Source organism: Grus americana, chromosome 1 (assembly GCF_028858705.1).
Source record: "Grus americana isolate bGruAme1 chromosome 1, bGruAme1.mat, whole genome shotgun sequence".
NCBI classification, from domain to species: Eukaryota; Metazoa; Chordata; class Aves; order Gruiformes; family Gruidae; genus Grus; species Grus americana.
In genome coordinates, this window is record NC_072852.1 from 13,675,679 (window position 1) to 13,698,208 (window position 22,530).

At 38.3% G+C, this 22,530-nt stretch overlaps 1 protein-coding gene across 2 annotated transcripts in view; it reads right to left on the reverse strand.

Annotated features, from left to right (window-relative positions):
- RSBN1L (round spermatid basic protein 1 like) overlaps positions 1-22,530 on the reverse strand; it is a 54,567-nt gene that overhangs the window by 18,858 nt on the left and 13,179 nt on the right. Inside the window, exons 2-4 of one of the 2 annotated variants that reach the window (XM_054813847.1) lie at positions 20,858-20,971; positions 6,607-6,867; positions 6,224-6,288 (exon numbers count right to left, since the gene is read on the reverse strand). In XM_054813847.1, coding sequence (XP_054669822.1) covers positions 6,224-6,288; positions 6,607-6,867; positions 20,858-20,971 — 440 coding nt within the window. Of the gene's footprint in view, positions 1-6,223; positions 6,868-20,857; positions 20,972-22,530 lie in introns of both variants that reach the window. The other variant, XM_054813846.1, reaches the window with a different exon arrangement.

The window sequence follows — 22,530 nt, forward strand, 5'->3', positions numbered from 1 at the left end:
ACTAACCAATTATTTCAGATTTTCTTTCATGAAATTTCTTTTCAGCAATTCCCCACAAATACTAGAAGTATTTTCAAGCAAGATTTCACAAATGAGAAAAGGAGTAAACAGCAAAAACCCTTCTGTAAAAGATAAACTTTTAAGAGCTAAATGAGGAGGACAGCAAGAAGAAGAAAACATGAAAATGGGCTAAAACTGGAATAAGGAACTTTGTGTCCAGAACTTTAAGAAGTGAGTGCAACCACTCATTTGAAAAGTCACAACACAAACATGAACTATCATTACTATTGCATTTCCTCCTCTAAAATACTTATGCTATTCTTTATGCTATCTGGATATCCAGTGTCCACCTCAGTTAATACAGGCAACATGGAATAAGTTACTTCAGACTGGGAAAAAACCCAACAACAATTATTTCTCTGAAGATGCAGATTGCCTGCTGTTATGGAACGGGGCTGATTGCATAGTCCCGCACTCATCCTTGAGCTACCTCTGGCATAGTAAACTAATATAATTTGCTAACTCAGTAATAAAACCAATCACTCAGGAGTAGGTTAAGTTTTCTGTTGGATTAACAAAAACTACCTCACCAGCTTGAGAAGCACCACAGCTTGGCACAAGAACACGTAACTGGGAGGAAAGAAGCAAGGAGGACGTTCCCTTTTAGCAGCAAGAAGTGACTCTGATTATTTGTCTACCTGCACTCTAGGTAGTGTAAAATAAGAGTTACTTTTCCTAAACTGAACAGGCTGAATAATGAGTATCCTAACATACCCTACAATACAAAGGCAGTAAGCTAAAAGAAATAAAGCTTTAATAAATCAATGAGAACTCAAAAATACAAAACAGACTCTTCAAAGCTGGAAGAGGATAAGCATACCATCTTAAAGAAAGAGGTGTCAAGAGAAGCAAGACACAGAGTTAAGAGACCATTTAGCCTAGTTTCAATTTCCAGAAAAAACAGCTAGCTATATACTCCCATCTTAACTACCTAGAAAATAAGATGGTAAAAAGCTAATAAACATGGACATGTCAAAAAAATGAAACAATCAAGTCTAACTTTTTTATGACAGGATAAGCTTTTTCAGAGGACCAGTACACACCTTGACATTTGACATTTGCATTACGTTCTCAAATCTACTACAGAAACATGGTCTAGTAAAAGCAAACTGGGCAGTTTTGTCTGTGTTCCCAGAACTATCAATATGAAAGGACTAATTTTGTGGCACACAGCAAGGATCTTTCCTTTGAACACAACGTATGCTTATGAAACACAAAGCTGTAAGCCTACTACAGGAAAGAATCAAAACTAACAAGACCTTTGATAAACTGGAGAAGAAATCTGAATACACACAATATAATTCCATTTGAATAAAAGCAAAGAAGTGCACTTACATATATATATATAATTAACTGCATAAACATGAAAAGAGGAGTGACTCACTTAGCAGGAGCTGCTGCTACAGCAGATCAAACTGCTGTGAAAAAGCCAGGAATAGATAACAAAGAACAATAATTTGCAAGACACTTGAAGCAATCTTCTCATACTCCTTGACAACAATACAGACCCTGTCTGTTTTCAGTACTGTATTTTATGAAAAATAAGGATAAATGAAGAGAGCATAAGGGGAGAGCAATAAGACCAACAGTGATATAACACGTAGTGGTAGACTGAAATAACTCCTATTACTTAATCGGGGGGCGGGGGGGGGGGGGGGGGGGGGCGGCGGCCAGGCAGGATAAAAGGAGCTGTCAGGCAACCTTCAACTACAGAAAACACTGAAAGAAAGGCATAAACTGTTTGCCTTGTCCACTAAAGACCAAAATAAAAGGACTGGCAGGAAGATTAAGATAAGAGGACAAATGAGAAAAAATATTTTTCAACAGATTTCTTTGGGAAGCGCAGAATCACCTAGAGATCTCCAGCAAACACATCAGACAAGCACTTGTCAGATATGGCTAAAAAATAGTCACTCTTGTCTTGAAGCGCAGAAATTGTTGGGTATTGCTGAACATTTTACTTCACCTGTACTAAGAAGTTGCCTCTGAAACAAGACTGAAGCACAGTAAAAATCAATCTGCTAAGCATTGTTATGGTTAAACATGAAGTGTGTGCTTTGGGGTTTCGGGAAGGCAATAAAAATTTACACTTGCCCAGCATGAGAACACAGCAATGGGTTCAAAATATTAGAGGCTTCAATAGCACTAAATAGCTTAACTGAAGTCATGTAAGCTGCAATTAGGTGACAAAAACCTGATTATTTACATTCTTTGAAATCCTTGTAAGAGCCTGACAAGTAAGAATCACAGCTATCAGGTAACTGATGCAGCTGTTGCCATCTACACTAAGGATGGAGCCCAGGGATGTACCTACAACAGACAGTTTTCCACCACCTGAAAGAATGACTTACTGGCAACAAGGATATCCAGACTAACTCCATTTTGCCCAGTTATAGAAACAGTCTAAGCCTTACAGACAGTTCACAGAAAGAGAGCTGTTCCACTAACCTAAAAAATTTGAAAAATTAAGGAGTACTTAAATGTAGGCCAAAGCTAGGTGATTAAAAACTCCCCAGCTCCTCTCCGCCCATAATTTAAAAGCTAATTCTGAGGAGATAGAACCAGTTCCAAAACAAACTCCTGTCTCCTGTGTCTGCTCTAACTATTCCTACAAACTTCTAATATCCTAACAAATGAAACTATATTACTTCTGACACAGGTATATTGGGAAGCTGAGAGGAGTTCACTTTCAACCCTAAATTGTGAAAACTAAGTAAATTACTCAAGAGATGCAGACTTTCCAGATAGACTTAGGAGGACTTCAACAGTTTTGATCTCATCAACAAAATTTACTGTGGAATCCGCCTCTTACCACAGAATTCAGTGACTTGAAAATATGCATTACTTAAAACCAAAAAAACCTAATCTGTCACAAAACAGAAGGTGGAAGTTTATGGAGTAGTACTGAAAGAACCAACTTGAGAAATAAAAATTCTGATAAAATACTCTATAATACTTTCCATTTCATGTTTAGCTCATGTCTCCTTTTTATTTTTTTTAATGCTTTTTTAGATCTTGTTGGAGCAAGCCCAGAGGAGGCCACAAAGATGATCAGGGGGCTGGAGCACCTCTCCTGTGAGGAGAGGCTGAAAGAGTTAGGTTTGTTCAGCCTGGAGAAGAGAAGGCTGCTTAGAGCAGCCTTCCAGTACCTGAAGGGGCCTACAGGAAAGCTGGAGAAGGACTGTTTACAAGGGCATGGAGTGACAGGACAAGGAGTAATGGCTTTAAACCAAAAGATGGTAGATTTAGATATTAGGAAGACATTCTTTACTGTGAGGGTGGTGAGGCACTGGAACAGGTTGCCCAGAGAAGCTGTGGATGCACCCTCCCTGGAAGTGTTTAAGACCAGGTTGGATGGGGCTTTGGGCCACCTGGTCTAGTGGAGGGTGTCCCTGCCCATGGCAGGGGGGTTGGAACTAGATGATCTTTGAAGTCCCTTCCAACCCAAACCATTCTATGATTCTATGATCTTTATAAATACTTATGTTTGTCAGACTGATTATGTGTGCTACAATGGGTTCTCAGAAACAACCAAAGAACTTCATGTGCTAAAGTGAGCCTCATTTCAGTGTTTTAGGTAAAATTAGCAAAACAATACCCAAGTTTCTTAAGGCTAAAGGTTGAGATAGTTTTATCAAGTCTGCTTTGAGTATCTAAGTTCCTACTTAAACATCAGAAAACCGACTCACCTCTCAACTGAAATTACACAAAAAACTGCTAGACATTGCTCAGGCAGCTCAGGACATCAGGGAACAGAGCAGCACAGAGCTTTTGCAATGTAGGAACAGAAAACTAAATTTAAAATCTCATTGAAATGTACTGCAACAGCACACTGGAATCCCTTTAAGATTCACAGAGAACTCAATGAGACAGGAGAATATTATCAATCTGCATAAAATGTTTAGTACCTTTTATAAAGGTAGGTAGAGGCAGAAAACTGAAATAGAGAGGTAACTATTGAATCGGAAATTTACACACACAGAGGAAAAAAAAAATTACAGCTGAAAGTTAAAACCCACAAAATTCACAGCTCTCAGATTCAAAAAAGTTCCTTTCATGTCCCTGGAGAATGAGCACTCTAACACAGTATCACTAGGACTACTGGACTCTCATACTCCTTCCTAGACATCTTTGACACTAGTCCCAGTCATAAAGGAGAATACTAAGCTAACAAAACCTTTCAAATGTAGCATATGACCTGAGTAAGACAAAATAAGCAGCCAGAATAAGACCAAAAATAATTAAATAAGGGAAAATACAATCAATAGCTAGGCAATCAAGATACTGACTTAAATATTCCAGGAAACAGCAATGCTGCACAGAGGACAAGTAAGTCTGGTGTATGCCTGTATACATTATTTATACACACTATATCCTTTACATTAGCAAAAATACAGGGAGCCAAGCATTTTCTGCCAAGCAACCAAACTCTGACAAGCGATAAAATGCTACAAAAAACGAACTGAAAAACTGAGAGAAAACAAAGCAAAAGAAGATACCAGAACTAAACCTCCAGCCAAGTAAAATATGGATGAGAAGACAGACTGTGAAGTTGACCAGTTGAATGCTATAATAATAGTTTGGCTTCTTTCATCTACTACATTCTCTCTCTGTTCCTCTTTTACTTACAGAAAAATGGGAAATTATGATCTCAAAACGAACGACCACAGGACTGATTTAACCATGGATATTAATATCATTGTAATACCAAGTTAATCCGTTCTTTCAGTAAAATAATTCCATTATAATTCACAAAAATAAAATTTTGGCTTTTCTTAACTATTTATTTAGGGCAGATACTAGCACACAGCTATGCTTGCATTAACACTGCCCAAGACAAATTGGACTTAAAGAACATACTTAGGACAGATCCAGCTTGCCTTTTTTTTTTTAAAAAAACACAAAATGACGTAAGAGCAGCTCTAGGTAGCTGCCCATAATATATTCTGTGATTTTTACTCTTAAAGTTATGACTCAGTTTACAAACTGAAAAAATTAGTGAATATATTTCATAGACTATTCATATTCCATGGTAGTGAACGTTTTCTTAATGAGCACTGCAAATGTTCTCTTGCAGCAGCATTTCAGTTCTGCATATCCTTGTGGATAAGAGAGACCTGAAATTTGTCAATAAATGCAACAGTGTTCCATGCAAACGTTTATGTAGTCAAAGAAAACAAAAGCATGTTTTTCATCAAAAAGATGACAACATAACTTACACTTGAACTCATCATAATTATCTAAAAAGTGAAGACTAAAATAGCTTAGAGGTGTTCCATACAACATCTGAATTCACAAATAGGGAGTTAAACAGGCAATTGGGAGCTGAAGTTGATATAATGAAAACCAGCATTGAGTTTCTTCATAAATTGTTTCAGAATATCTGTATGGGCTTTACATAACACCCTCATCACCAAGGTTAGAAGATTTTTTTCCACAAACTTACAAGACCTGAAATATTAATAATTTATACGCAACAGTAATGTATCTTCTACAGCAAGTTAACAGATATCAGAGGCAATGTTTAATCATTAGTAGTTAAGAGAGTGTACAGTCATTTCTCACAGAAAATTTAAAAAAAATTCAACAGCTGTCTGCTGTTTTGCTACGCAACTTAACAGCTTTCAAGAGAATACAACTAACTGGGGGGAAATGTGATGGGGTAAGTATCAAATTAGTAGCTACATTAACTGCAATTAAGTTCTCCTTTAATAATGGATTTAGAAGCCTCAAACTACAAATGAAACTGATTAACTGTGCCCTATGCAGGTTTTATGTATAAGATTGTTCTACTGTATTACAGCATTTCAGTTTTATGAAGACGTTCATACAGATAAACTACAGTTCAGACACCCAGGTAGTCGCAGCTAAATCATTTTAACCCTCCAAGACTCAAGCTTAAGCTTCAGCTACAGAAACAAATCCAAAAGAAATCTACACACACATGCATGCAAACATTTCCCCGCTCCCATAAAATCCAACTTAGTCTCAGTTAATAGGCTCCTTACTTTAATATTGCAGAACTAACTTAAAGAATTCCCTTATTTCTTGTCTTGTCATCCACAGAGCCCAGCTAATAGTAACTGTAGTCTAAAAAAAAACCATTCACAGTTGTTTTGAAACCATTATATGACTTTAGAAAGTAAAATGTATAACCTCTTACCTGAGCATGAAAATTTGACATAGTCGTTGTCTCTATATCTTTCTTTCCCAAAATCTCCATTTTCACTGGTGAATTGGGAAAATTAAATGAAAAGTAGTCTAAAAAGTCAGGTAAATAAGTAGCTGCCCCATGAACAATACCCATTACATAGTAAGCTGCACAGTTTTCATTTTCACTAAAAACCAGACCCACAAACTCTTCTGCAAATCTCTCCATCTCCACAGGAGATAAGTGGGAGAGTTCATTACTGTAGGCATGGATAACTGATGCACCTCCGTTAGGCTGGTGCTCAATATGAATCAGCTGTTTGAACTCCAATGTGTCCAACCTTTTGAGTTTATTTTGAACCCGTGGCTCCTTTAACGAGACAAATGGAAACTCACTGTTCTCTGGTATCTTGGACTCACAGTCCTTCTTGGGATCCAAATTTTTCCCATTGAAATCCTTAAGATGATCATCTATGATGCCTTTGGCTTCCTGATCCTCAGTATCAGAAACCAATCCTGAGCAGATGGTCTGAATGGATTTGCTGTACATTTTTGGACGCTTCCTCTTCTCATTCTCTTTATGTTTCTTTTTCTTTTTCTTCTTAACTTTTTTAATCTGTAGCTCTTCTGCGTTCATTTTTGGTTTCTCCTTCCCACCTGTTGAGAGGAAAAAAGATCTCTCAAGTATCTTCATACACAAAATATGTATTTAAAGATCAGGATTCAAAGTTACCAAAACCTTCATCATGGCACACAAAGATCAGAGACCAATACCAAGGATCACAATGTGTATCCTACTGAAAATGAGTAGAGACACTTGCCACGTTCACACTTTGACTGACAAATAAGCTGGGGGGGGGGAATGGGATCACAAAAAAACCCCAAACAATTTCCCAAGGCTGCTTTCATGATGAATCACAATCCTTGATTATATCCTTTAACAGGTCATCAGTAATTACTGTACCAGAAAGTTCAGAGACTTTACATGACAGCTGTCAAACATTGCCAAACAAGGGGTTTACAAATGGTCAATGAATATCAACCATCATCAGCAAGCTGTTCACAAGATGCCACTGCCAGAACCTACCTTGTCAGATGACTTTACATGGTCTTTCTTCCAGAACCAAATACACACAGATACATCTAAAAACTGATCCCATACTTCTTAAAATAATAACAATTTAAACCAAACAAAAGAAAAAAAAAAACCACCAACCACCAAAACCCAAACTCTCACAAAATAAAAACTAGCTCAAGTTTATATAATATGCAAGCTGAACTGAAAACAAACTGTTAAGGCCTAAAGCCAAAAGCACTCATTTGGGGATACCATGTTCAAGTGATTCCCAAGGTAAACATTCTCCCTTGTTTTAAAGTGCTTTTCTTCAAGGACTTTTGGTTGGTCTTTTTCCAAGTAATAAACACAGTAGCCAAAAGAACTTCTATCACTACAGTGCCCTAAAGTCTAGCAGTTGAAATCATTTCACGATTTGATAAATCAAATTACTGTGCATGTTACAGCGCAAAATTATATTCACAACAAGAAATTCAAGATCAGCAGGTTCAGACACACAAGTTTAGTTTAGTCTTGCAATGAAATATACAATTTCTAAGTAATCTCAAATTTAGAAGAGTTAGCCAGTCTCTACTACTATGCTGTTGTAGACTTTTCAGCTTCCAATCCTCAGCCCAAGTAATTCACAAGAGTCCTCAAAAAAGAAAAAAAAATCAAAACTGTTGGTGCATGGAATCACACATTCTTGCTGATAATTAAGAGGTTTGGATATTGAAGGTGCAGAGATACTGGAAAGGAGAACAAGCAATTAAGACACTTGCCTCTGAGCCTCTTGAGGTTTGTGATAGCGACTACAAACATCTGAGACTTCTGAAGCGGAGGCAGGCAAGCTAGTTATCTCTCTAGCTTCTATTTTCTCATCTTGTGGGGGAAAGAAGTGCCCTGAGGTCACTCTTTTCTTACTTAGCCCAAACAAGGAAGTGGGCTCTAGGATTTCTTAAATGAATCCACACAGTTAAGAGCTACAAAGACTCCCTTCACTTGAAATCAGATTTAACATACAATACACCATGAGCACAATTTCATTTTTAGCTAACCAATTTCAACTGCCAAAAGGTACAGTATCGTCATGAAAATCTGTCCTTTCATTAAGCTAAATTTAACATAAAACCAGCATGGGCCTCTACAACAGGACTACTTCATCTGATAGATGCTATAGTCACCACTACTTCATTAACTTCTTCCTTCTGCCACAAGAGCCTTTATATCTAGCAGGCACGGAAAGACCAGAAAGAGCAGCAACACATATACAAACAACTACCTCAACTTTAGATGAGTCCTGAAAATAGTTCATTGAGGGTGCCAAGGTACTTCAGTGAAATGTCATCACCTGAGAAAAATCACCTACTGCTCACATTATGGGATATTGTAATAATGGTGTCGTTACAGCATCAGTTCCATTCAGGGGGAAATAAAAACAAAGAAATGGTTTGTGACAGTGGGAAGTTCCATATTATAGGCTTAGAAATCTCTGAATGGACTACAGGTTTCCCCACACACACACCCTCCTGCCTGCAGGAGTACACAATGAGAGAACATCCAAGAGTCTACAGGTTATTTCAAACTCTTAAAAATGCTTTAACTTACCATTTTAAAATTGTTTCACTCTAAACATGGAAATTCATTACTATACTGACGGATATCAAAGTTGTCAAACATTTCCAGATATTATATTAGTTTGAACATAAAAAATATGGAATTATAGCAGTGAATGCTGCAGCAAGGTGAGGTGGGGCAAGCAGGGATTATTACCTGTGAACCCACTTCACCTGTCCTCAAATAGAGCTCAGATTTTTATAGGGACCAGTTGCTCAGATCTGGGACTTCATGTATGGCAGGGAAAGGATGGAAATTTATATTCACTGGGGTACAATCAGCAGTAATATAATTGGCAACATAATACAACAACTTCTAAGTTTAAAATAAGAAGCATTTGCTATGGCAAGAGCCATACTGCGCACTCATACTTCGGCTTGCCTATAATCACTAAACAAAACCTTAAAAAGACTGAAGATCCGTACCTATTACTAGTTGAAATGTAAAGTACTTACATGAGAGATAGATATGACTATCTGCAAAACTACCTCAAAATTGTTGACTTCTGTTTCTACAGCACGAGAAGGAAGATTATCTGATTTCCCCTTTCAACCTGTCCCATTCCCTGACTTTGATTACATTTTCCAAGAAGTTTTACTAACTAACAATCAGTTTCATTAGACTCCTCCTATAGTATGTGGTGGCTGGTATTTAATTCATCACTTAATGTATTTCACAGATGCAGTTATGTAAAAAAAAAGTAAAAAAAAAATCCACTTTTAAGGTTACAAAACTACTAAAGTACAAAACAGGCTTCCTAGAGACATGGTTGATGCCTCAAGCCCGCCAGTGTTTAAGAGGCATTTGGACAAGGCCCTTAATAACGCTTTAACTCTTGGCTAGCCCTGAATTGGTCAGGCAGTTGGACTAGATAATGGTTGTAGCTCCCTTCCAACTGAAATAGTCTAATCATCAGTAAACAGCACTCAAAAGAGCAAATCCATGGTCCCAAAAGCACTGGTGTTTTTAAGACAGAGCCAACAAAAAACCCCAATGTAACATACACAATTAAAATCAGATAGACAGAATGTACATCAGTGTCAACTTATGTGAAGTTCACATAAACATATCCAAAAAGGTTTGCATTCAAAACCATTTGTAAGAAAATGTTTTAGTTAACTTAGTACACACCTCCATGAGTACTCAAAATCTCAACAGGTATTACACTAAGACATTTATAAAGTGAAGAACATTTATCATTCTCTATGTTTGTCTTCACACCATCTCCATGAAAACTTCAGAAGAGGGAAAAAAACGCTCTTAACCACAGGATAAAAATAATTCTTTTTCTGGTATCTAACACAGTCCTCCTTCCAGCTTGAAAAGACATTTTCTGTTCAGCTCTAAATACAAATATTTTAATAATATAGACTGTTTTTACTTTTGATTACAGACTACAAGGATTATGCCATTTACATATGTGTCAAGTATTAAAGTTCATCAGTACACACTTTCATAGATCATGAGAAGTTGCAAAATGGTGCACACAATTTGATACCAACTAAATACTTGCTATCCCATCTCTGAACACAACTCTCTTCTCTTCCACAGAGCTTTTTGGATCTCTGTATACCAAAAAGGATAGAACTAAGGCCAGGTTTAGTTCTGAAACACCTGGAAACCAGGAGAGTAATAACCCCTAAAGGAACAAAAGGCTGTATAACAAAAAAAACCACCAGAAGATCTATGATGGGAAGTAGCACAGACCCCTGAACTGCTACTTGCAACTGGGAAGAAAGAAAAATCCAAGTGGGGAGTCTCTGTCCCTGGGAGATAAAATATGAATCCCTTCGGAGGTCTGAAGCTACTGATGCCACTGGAGAGGAAAAAAGCCTTAAAACATGGAAGTCAGAAGAGAAAGGGGATTCCAAGTGGGATTTTTTTCAAAACTTTACTAGAATTAAAGATTTTTTTTTTTTAAAGTTCCATACTAACAAGAGTAAGACTTAATTCTCTAAAAGCACTTCAAGCAGGAATTGAAAGATAACATGACTTCAAAACATGATTAGTTGTTTTGAGCCTTTTTCAAATTCACAAAAGCTTATGTTACTGCACACACGAGACAAATTCTGTCAAGAACACTACTTCATTTTCACACTGGCAGCAAATGACATACTTAAGAAAAATTATTTTTAGATACTTTAGATGTTATTTTGTAGAGAAAATTATATTTACATCATAACATTAAACTGAATACTGAAAGACATGAAAAACATCAAATTCATAATTTGTTCGGCCTTCAAATGTGGATATCTGATACAGCTGAGCAATCTAAGATCTCATTGCCCCAGATGGGTAGAGTCCAACTGCCCACTCTCCTCCACCACTGCTCCTGGCACACAGTCCTACACCATTTCTGGTACTGAATGATGCTCATCTGATTGCACAGTAAATTGATTTAACTTAATGGCTCAGCAGAAAGCTACTCACTTGGCTGCTAGATTTGTGAACAGAATTGGTTCACAGCATTGTCACGCAGGAACTAGAGCATTCAGACCACCGATAGCAGGCAATGAGGAGTAGCAGAACCTACCCCTCATCAGTGACAGCAAACCACTTGATCTGCTTAGCTACTCTGCCCACCAGACCTTCATCTGTCCTCCCTGAACACTGAACAAGACTGTATTTTTAAGGGGGGGAGGGGGGAAATCCCCCTCCTGCCCCTCCCCAACACCACCTTAACACAATTCTATAATTCTACAATTCTATGACACAGGAACAAGTTCCTAGCAAACCTAAATAGAAAGTTTCCTAGCCCCAAATCGTGAACTTTTAAACTTAACATTAAAGTTATACAATTTCTCAGCTTGTTTTTTTAAAGGTAACATTCCAGTATATTTAACTGTAATACAGATCAAACTGCAGTTTCTTCTCTGTCCTTTATTACAGCACCACCCACACACTCGCTGTACAGTGCCTGTTTCCAATACTGCTTTGACATCAACATATGCCCAACTTTAGAATATTTGTGATCAATTATTTTAGCACACAGCCAAAGTTTTCCTGAGGAATACAAACACGAAATGGAAAACTGATTTCTAGAAGTAGTACTTCTCAGCAAAGCTTGAACAGAATTTCACAGAACGAGGAGGCGGCACATTTCTAGCCTAAGGCTTCTGCTCTGCTGAATTTCAAAGATCCACTCTGAAGTAGGTGTTTAAAGCTGCACAGAAGTTGCAAAGACTTCAAGAGCAAAAGGAATTAATTTGCTGAAATACTGGGACTGCTATCAGCAATGCCCAATAAAGTATTTTTTAATCTTCTTCTGCTGCATGAGCTGTAAAGAGGAGCAGAAACATGCTCATTCAGTCACTCCTCTGCTGCATATACCACAATACTTTAAAGCAAAATGTGCTGCTTCTTCCAAAACCAGTACCGCTATCACATTTGGCTAACAGACACCAAAAAAGAACAGCTGCCTTCAATGTCTCCCTAGGGCAATAACCAAGTTGCCTCAGAGCAGATATACAGTATTTGGTGAAAACATAAGCGAGCAATCCAAAAGGCTACAGAGCCAAACACTGTAATACCGAGATATCCAAACTAGCTTTGTTTTAAGCAAGATTTGGCAGCAGCATTGCAGTGCTTGATGCAAGCTAACTTATTTCACCCCTCAAGTAGTTACAATTGAGGCATGCACTCACAACCCAAACCCTTGAAGACCTTTCAGAGTCTTCACCAACAATCACAATAAAGGTGTGTACATACATATACATACAACTGCTGGAATCTAATTTCAGCCAAGACAGTAGTCATTTTGAAACGCATGGCATCTTCTGTCTCCAAGTGTTCTGAGATGCATTTAGACAAGCACAGCTACCGAAACACCTACAAACAAAACAAATACTGTATGACAGGTAGATCTTTCAAGGTAACTCAGTAAATTTATTTCTTATGGTACCACAATATCCCTGTCACTCACAGCACAGGACTTATTACCAAGGCCAGAGATTCAGAACTATTCAGAGATCAGCCTGGCTATTCCTGTCATCAGCTACAAAACATTCTTTAAGTCCTGTACCAACTATCTCCTACTACAGTATTACAAGATGTTCTGCCTAGTACTCTCCAGGTAAGAAGTAACCTGCAATTAATGATATTCACTTTCTTCCCATAGTCCCACATGGCCAGACACGACTTGAGCATTTTCTAGCATTCTCACTGCAATCGAGACTAAAGCTACTGACATACTAGAAATTTATGATGACTCAGCTCTGCTACAGCTCTTCAGGCTGGGTCTTTAAATAATCAACACAGAAATCCCAGTTCAAACCACAGAAGTGTACCGCTGGATTCTCCAATAAGTTCAAAGTTCATAACCACAAACAACTAAAAAAATAGCTTAGAGCAGGAACAGCCAAGATGCCATTCACCAACCAGTAAATAAACAAAATATGCAGTTGTAGAGAGTACAAGTGTTCTTGGAGGCATTGACACTTACGGGGGGGGGGACGGGGACGGGACGACAGGACACCAAACAAAAAATAATTTAAAAAAAAAAGCCATCCAGCACAAGAAAACACATAGGAAACCTTTTCAATCCTAAAAAACTCTCAAGTTTGTACCAGGCAGATAGTTAACTGACAGAATTGTATATTTTGATTGTAACATAATATCAGCATGTATTATAATTTTTTTGTATTTTTTCAATAAATATAATTGTATCTAATAATTTGATGAGTTAATGAGAAACATATTACAAAATAGTTCAAAAGGATTAGAACAAGCGACTTCCTAATAGAGTTAAAACATGCACACAGAATTCTGAACAGAGGTGAAACGCACGTAGTCACTCAGCAAATAAGGAGAACCAGCAAGATCAACTGCTGACAGGTTTAAAAGCTAATAGACCATGTGCTGAAAACAAACTTAACTTCAGGGTGTCTGAGCACACAGCCAGGAAACAAACCAAACAGGAGGAGTACAACTGAGAACTGACAGCTGTCTTGTTCTATTTATAGGCTTGAAAGCTTGACTATTAAACATCAGATGAGTTAAGCCTAAAATACATCAAATAATCCTATTTTATGTTGTTTCAGCCCTCCTGGAAGTTGAATAGTCACAACCACCTTGAGAATAGCTATTCAAGGTTTTTAGAAAGTCACACTTATAGGCATACAAACACAGGATGGGATAAAAGTTGCTACAAGGATGTAAGTTGACTTCTACAATGTTTAGCTCACTCAGACAACTGTCTCTTACCCATCGGTGTCATATGGGAAGATTCTAACATGCTTCCTCCTATACCCTTTCCAACAACTGCACTTATCATGAAAGTTTCAATGGGATGTTGTAAGATAAGCAGAGATTTATAAAACGATAAAAAAAAATAAAGCTCTAAAATATTTTCAGTTAATGCTTCTACAACAAGCAGTCTGAAAATACAAAGTCTGCAAACAGTCTCTGGAGTCTGGTCACCTGAGTTACCACAGTAAATATATATACATAAAATTAGAGATTAACTATTTTATGTACTTCATAAAAGTATTTTTAAAAGCAGTAATTTATTATTCCTTCCATATTTCTAAGTCTCTACTCTCCAAATAAGTCAACATCCAAAACAAAAACCATAACAGAAATCCCACCTAGATTGAAAGCAAGAATAGAAGCTTGGTGGAGGGGGAAGGTGTAACAGGACATTTCTGTTCAAAATTAGAGGTCTGCATATGAGAACAAGAGGACTCATGCAGGACACAAAATTTTTGTGCAGTTCCATATGTCTGGATCTTAAAACACACTATAAGGTGAAAAAGTGATGATCTAGTCATCTTAATTCAATGAAGCCTTCCACTTCAAGCAGCAAAGGCAGCAAACACAGTCCTCTATCAGCATTTTTCACCCTACTATGGAAGAACTTTAAAGACAGAGTAACCCACATAGAAGCAGATCGCTTTTCTGAACTGACCATCACAGGATTTTAATTAATCTGTGGCATTGAAATTAGAACTGAAACCCACTTCACACACACAATACAATCACAGGGCAAAAGAAAAATATTTTGTGTGCACCCAGCCAACCACAAAGACATTTACTAGCAATAAGCCAGAGGTAAAAACATTGTACTCAAAGGAAGAGCTCCTATAAATGTGACAGCATTGCAATTCTCTCTGAAGTCTTATCTTTTATTTCCTTGTCTTTGAAATAAAGTAATTTAAAAATTACCATTATTTCCACAGTCTTCACCATAAAAAGAAGTCCCAAAGAATACATGTGCATATGCTACACACAGCCTATTATAATTTGTACCCACAGCCTTCACATCAATAGTTCAGATCTCTTCCCCAAAGAAAAAAAAAATCATATGGAGACCTTTAAACCTGCATAGATGTTGCAGGCAATGGTAGAAAAAAACCTTGACTTCCACTTTTCATTGATGTACTGAAAGTCTTTGCTTCAAACTTCAGCCCCCTACCTCCAGCAAGACACATTTCCAAGCTATTACAGCACAACTCTCCCTCCAGCCATCTGCTCCGTCACAAAGCAGCATGTGCTGACAGTGTCTCACCCTGCCTGGACAACAGTAGGGACTGCTCCAGGCCAGCACTGTTGGTTCCTTTTAGGTTCTCAAAGATTTGTGTAGCGAACTGAATGCACTAGCTGAACAGGAAGAGTAATGGAGGCAGTGGCAACTTTAGGGGTATAAATGAATCAGTCATGTAAAGGGATGGGAAGGAATCAAGAGCAAGCAGCAGCAAAGACATCTCCAGAAAACTTGAAGAGCGATCCACCGGCTACACAAAAAGGTAAGCAAATGATTTAATGCATTCTTTCTGAAAAATGTCTGAGGCCCACTGGAACTTAGAAGAGCTCTTCTCTCAGTGATCTCATTGCACATATCCTACCTGTATTTTACATCTGTGTTTCACCCCATACTCATATTTTATTGGTAAAAGTTGATAACTTGGTGCACAAGGACTGCAAAGCAAAATCAGCATTACAGGCAAATCAGTGTGGTAGGTTGTGTGCCCTGCACTCTTACCTCAGTCTTTCCCATCAACTAAAGTCACTGCATACAAATCCTTTGACATTTTCCCAAAAGACACACAAAGACAAAATATAGCGCATGGGAAAAAGCATGCAGTATGACTCAAACGTAGGTCACATCTTAAATATACCAATTTTATAATTACTTCTGTGCAAAATCCATCTATAAAAAATGTAAAAGGTTCATAAGAATGTACAATTAAAATAATGTCATTTCTCCCAGACTAAAAAAAGCTTTAGGAAGCAATTGGTACTTACAGACATTCAGCATGATAAAGATGTTCATTCTCCCTTCTTCCCTGCATTTGGCATTCCATAACCCAAGGCATTTAATCTTGCAGACCACACACTAAGAATTTCTCCTAATACATTTTTAGAAAACACTGTGCTCTTACATAAATGAGAAAAATAGGACTTTTCTTTTTTTAAAGGGAAAACACAAATGGAACTGTTTACACATAAGCCTACTAATCCTTTTTCTTTTTGCAGGACCTGCAGTAATGCTCAGTCATGTCACACTGATGTCAGGTTTTTTGTATGAAACTTTCACTTTCTAAACAGTAACTTTTTCATTATGCAGATTTTTTGAAAAGCAAGTTTAAATCACTTATATTTCCTGAATTTTTAACAATATGCATGTGCCAAGAAGCTTTTTTCCAAGAACTGAGCTCTTCCTTCCACATAACAGTTGAGAGAAAAAGGTGCAATTATACAGTCTTATTCTACAGAGAATACATCTGCAAGTGCAACAGGATGACAAAAAACGTTTTCATTCTAGATGCATAAGAAAAGCTATCAGGCTCTCTGAAAGAGCCAAACACATTTCCTTTAGCAGCCTCAGAAACTGCAAAAATACCCTTTTTAAGAGTAGCCCTTCACCAACGTGGGCAAGTTTTATCATTGCTTTCAACAGAACGGCAACCCACGTTTAGGCAGATGAACAGCTTACATCCGTATCCTTCCTAATATAAGTAAACTCTTCCACGTTCAGCTCAAAGCACCAAAATCAAGTTTATGCACCAACTTTCCCTCAAAAGGCATTAGTCCCTCAGTACTGTCCTCTTTTTCTACAACTAGTCACCTTTTACCTTGGACAACTTAAACAACAGAGACAAAAAAAACACTAACAACTTTCTCAACATAAGAAAAGCATTCAGCAGATGGTCAGAGTAACATTTTACAACAAGATACAGACCTAATGCCTAGAAGGAAGCAAGCTGTCTTAAGAGACTATAGTGCTGGTCTCTAAACACACACACAAAAAAACAACCACAAAACCAGAAACTCAAAAGAAAAGTAGACTAGTTCCAAATCTTTGTTCCTAAGCTCACACAGTGAATTCTGAGCTCCGAATAAAAGGGCTTGGAGCTTAACTTTTTTTCCACAAAAAGACGACAGCCTTAGATGAAAAGTTAATGTTTGAGGTGACAGAGGCACTGACCACCAACACACATAAGAAGTTGCATCCTAAAGCGTTTTTGCCTTTGCTCTCTTGCCCTCAGCTCCCAGGATGTAAAGCTAGATAAGCAGAAGGAATCAGGAAACGTTACACAAACTTCACAGCACATGCAAGCACATCCAGTCAGATTCTGGAGGTCCACAGAAGACATCCAGAGCTGCTGTTCTGAACAGGATACAAAGCCAGTGGAGAGAATCTGCCTGCTCTAAGTAACTGTTCTCCTGACACACTCCCTTCTTTCCCTGAAATAGGAGTCAATTTTGCAGTATACTGCAAAACCAAAATTGACTTGCCAAACCAAACTACAAAACACTTCCCACCAACATCTTAACAAAAACATAAACCACAACACTTGACTGATAATGATCTATGAAATAGGGATAAAGCACTTAATGAACTTGTAGCACTGTTCTCTCTGAGAATAACCGATCTTGCTACTCAACTAGCTCAGAACAGGAGAGGTGTTCTAAAACAGCCCCAGTGCATATGTTTTTTTATATTAACTTGAAAATAAAGTACCATTTGAGGCCAAATATCCCCATTAGGTAACATTTATTAGATACGTATAACAAGACTTGCTGTCTTTGCAGCTTCTACCTCATCTGGTGAATGGCAACAGAAATAGGACACAGAGTAAAAAATGGCTGGTATGCAAACAAAACATGAAGAACCTCACTGTTGAGGCAGTTAAGTGTTGCCCAGTATCTCAACCACCAACTTCCTTTCATGCTCAAAGACAAGCTACATCTGTTCTTTTCACAGGAAGTCACCAGCTTATATGTTCCCCATGGTCTAAGCTGATACCTTGAGATCTGGTCAACACAGGTTTTAAGCTGTCATAGTTGCTAATACAGTTACTTGGAGCTGTGCGTAGAGTATAACAGGTGATGTAGTAATTATAGAGTTCCGTGCCTCTGACCTCGTATGAACATTTTGAAGATAATGTTTCATTTTCAGGGTTTCAGGCTTTTGTTTGTAAGTGAAATCCTACAGCAGACAAGATAATAGAAAAATATATCCTAACTTCAAAAGTAGAGTCTGAAAATAAAAAAAAATATTTGGTCTACTTAAATAAGCAACATCCTCATAGAAACAGTGATGCAGCATGACCTAGAGAAGTGGAGAATGACATGGATCAAGAACTGGCTTAACTGCTATGCTCAAAGGGTTGTGATCAGCAGCACAAAGGCCAGCTGGAAAACAGTCGCTACTGGAGTAACCCAGACATTAATACCTTGTGCCAGTACTGTTCAACATCTTTGTTAGTGGCCAGCATCATGGGACAGAGCACACCCTCAGCAAGCTTGTAGGTGATACAGAACTGGAAGGAGTGGTTGACGCACCACAGGGTTACGCTGCCAGTGAGAGGGACCTTGAGAAGCTGTAGAAACGGGCCAACTCGGTGGACTCATGAAGTTAATGCAGGGATGGGCAAAGCCCTGCGCCCAAGAGGAATAACCCTGTTCGCCAGTACAGGCTGGGGCCCAACGGGCTGGACAGCAGCCCGACAGAGAAGGACTTAGGGGTCCTGGTGCATGGATGACAGGTTGACCATAAAAGTCATCAGTGTGCCTTTGTGGCAAAGCAGGCCAGCAGCCTCCTGGAGAGGATTAGCAAGAGCACTGCCAGCATGTTGAGGGAGATGATTCTTCCCCTCTGCTCATCACTGGTGAGACACATCTGGAGTATCGTGTCCAGTTCTGGGCTTGCCAGTCCAAGACAGACATGCGTATACTGGAGCAAGTCCAGCAAAGGGCCCCAAAAATGATTAAGGGAGCAGAGCATCACATACACAAGGAGAGGCTGAGAGCAGTGAATTGTTCAGCATAAAGAAAAGTGGGGTGGGGGAAGGCAGAAGAATAATTTTATCAGTGTGTACAAGTACCTGATCAGAGGGTGTAAAGAGGTAGCCAAACTCAGAAACACTGAGGTTGGAAAGGACTTCTTGATTATCATTTAGTCCTAACCCCCTGCTCAAGCACAGTCACCTAGAGCAGGTTGCCCAGGACTGTGTCCAGTCAGCTTTTACACCTTCTGTAGGCAACCTGTGCCAGTATTCAACCACCGTCAAAAGTAAAGGTTTTTTCCTTACATTCGGACAGAATTCCCTGTGTTTTAATTTGTGTCCACTGTCTCCTGTCTTATCACTGATCACAGCTGAGTCTGGCTCCATCTTCTTCATTCCCTTCCATTGGGTGTTTATACACATTGATGAGAAACCCCTTGAGCCTCCTCTTCTCCAGGCTGATCAGTCCCAGCTCTCTCAGCCTTTCCTCATAGGAAAGATCATACAATAGTTTGGTTGGAAGGGACCTTTAAAGGTCAACTAGTCCAACCCCTCTGCAATAAGCAGGGACATCCTCAACCTGATCAGGTTGCTCAGAGCCCCGTCCAACCTGACCTTGAATGCTTCTTACCCCTTGTCCTATCACAACAGGCCCTACTACATAATGCCAGGCCTTTCACCATCTTTGGCCGTGTGATGAACTCACTCCACTAAGTCCATCTTTCTGGTACTGGTGAGCCCAGAACTGGACACAGCACTCCAGATGCAGAGTTCAGTAGAGGTGAAGGATGACCTCCCTCGACCTGCTGGCAACACTCTTCCTAGTGCAGCCCAGCATACTGTTGGCCTTTTGCCATGAAGAGCACTGCTGGCTCATGGTCAGCTGCTTATCTGCCAGAGCCTCAAGGTCCTTCTCAGCAAAGCTGCTTTTCAGCTGGTCAGCCCCCAGTATGTACCCGTGCTTGGGGTTATTCTTCCCCAGATGTAGGGCTATTCTCAGAAGTATTGGGTACAAATTGAAATAAAAGAAATTCCCTTTAAACAAAAGGCAACAATTTTTTTACTGCAGGAGTGCACAAATATTCATACTGGTTGTCCAGAGAGACTGCAAAGCCTCAACCCTTGGAGATATACAGAGTCTGATAGTCCTGGGCAGCCTGCTCTAGTTGACCCTACTTGAGCAGCAACATTGGACTAGGTCCCCTCCAACCTCAACTGTCATACAATTCTAAGATTCAGTAGATGTACAAAGCAAGCGTGAGAACATGATCTTAATTACATTTCATTACAGTAAATGAAGTTGAAGAAATAAGCCAATATTACACATAAATTTTTAGTATTTGACAAAGTTCCTGAATTATAACTCCTTATTCAGTTTTGTGCATTTATGTTAGATATTAAATGTGACACGGATTCATTTTTCTTCTCCACAATATAATAACCTTCTTCAGCCACTGCAGAAAAGATATAGGTATCACCAATATTATTCTTTGAAGGACTAGTCTTTACTACTACTGTATAAGCAACATTGTTGTGAGAGTTATATTTTTAACCACCAGTACCTAACACAGTTGACAAAAAAATTAACATTTATAGTTAACTTTTAATTTGCAACCCTCATACCATCTAATCAGGGAAAATGCCATTTAAGTTAAATGAAAAACGCAGTATTAAAACTCAGTATCCAATACAATTACAAAGATTTTAAAGCACTAGAATGAAATACCACTACATAGGTTGAACCTACCTTTCTGCAGTAACTTGATCTCTCCATTTTCTTTCTTGATTTCATTCATTATTTTGTGTTTCTTCTTCTCTTTTTGCTTCTTTTCCCTTTCTTTAATTTTGTCTTTGATTTGCGCTGAAATGCAAATATTTTACAATTAAGTAGGAACAGAAAACTAGTTGCTGCACGCACGTTTCATATTACTCTTATGTAAGCTCTATTAAGAGGATAAAAGGAGGAGTTACAAGGAAATCCCAGTACTTATAATATGAAAAGCTAATATTTATCTGTTGCATAATCCAACATAAGCTTATTTAACTCAGACAAGTTTTGTTTCTATTATGTTAGAACTGTATGCAACAAGTCAGCATGTTAACTGTATAGAGTTAACAATTTTTGCTTAGCCCTACTACCCTCTGCTCTTATTTTGCATCTGTAGTCGGCTTCTATTTCTTGAAATTCAACTTACACGCATTAGGTAAGAAATGGAGGAAAAAAAGAGTACAGTTTGAATTTTCCTGGGTGCGCATATACACTAGAAACCTCACACAACCATTTTCACATCGTCAAAACTTAAAGGCTTTTTGCAAGTAGCTTGGAATGAAGACTTAATTTGTCAGCTGCAAAATCTTTTACATTAAGTTCTCAGGCTACACTAATGCATTAATAGCATTAAGATGTAATTAATAGACACACATGAAATGTGCTGTATTTGTACACGATATAACACGCTGGTCCTTCCCTTGTTCGCCTACAATCAGCAACAGCTTACTTGAGCAGTCTCATTATTCATTAACTTTCTTGTCAAGTCACTCCAGGTTTTTTAATCATTGTCATACAAAAGCAGAGCCTTTAGGCGTGCTTTCTACATGAAAAATACTAGACCCAGAGGAATTAATAATTTCAGGGAGTAATCTTTTCAAGCCGAGTTTAGATTGACTTTTGAGTCCAAACATTTAGGGAAGTCAGATTTAACTAGGCTTAGATGCACTGCAGCCAGCACTTCATGCCTAGTTTCTTGACCTGAAGCCAAGTACCTGCTCCAAGAGTTTACTGGGCTTTTTAACCTCCGCAGGGAAAGAGAAAACCGGATTTCAAGCTTCTACATAATACTATGCTTCAGAATGCCTTCTCAATAATACACCTGAGAGACAATCCTTATGTTTTATTTATGGGACTTGCATTATAAACCCCACATGGAAGCAAAGAGAAATCCAATTACTTTGCCTGAAGCATTCACATAAAATAGAAGCAGCAGGTATCTTCACTACTAACGAATCAGAAATATTCCTCAGAACCAAACTAAACAAAGCCTTCAATTCTAGAAGGCAATATAGAGTGTCCCATAACCAAACTATTTATGAAGCATGTTAATAAACAAAAAGGTGCATAAGGTTGACAGTAATCCACATAAATGAATACTGTAACAATGACTCCACAGCATTCATATCTTTCCTTTTACAAGTCTTCTAGTAAGGCTACAGAACTTGAACCCTAGCAGCTGTTAGGATGAAGAATGTATCTTGGGAAGACCCTAAGAAAGAAAATAAAACCCGAAGAGATGGCAATTGAGATATGTCTGGTTTCTATCCACAGATCGATATAAGCAGTGGGGAGAGAATAGAAACTATGCTGGCACAAAAATAATAAGGAATAAGGTAGCTGTGCTTAAAACCGTCCAGAAATCTTTGTTC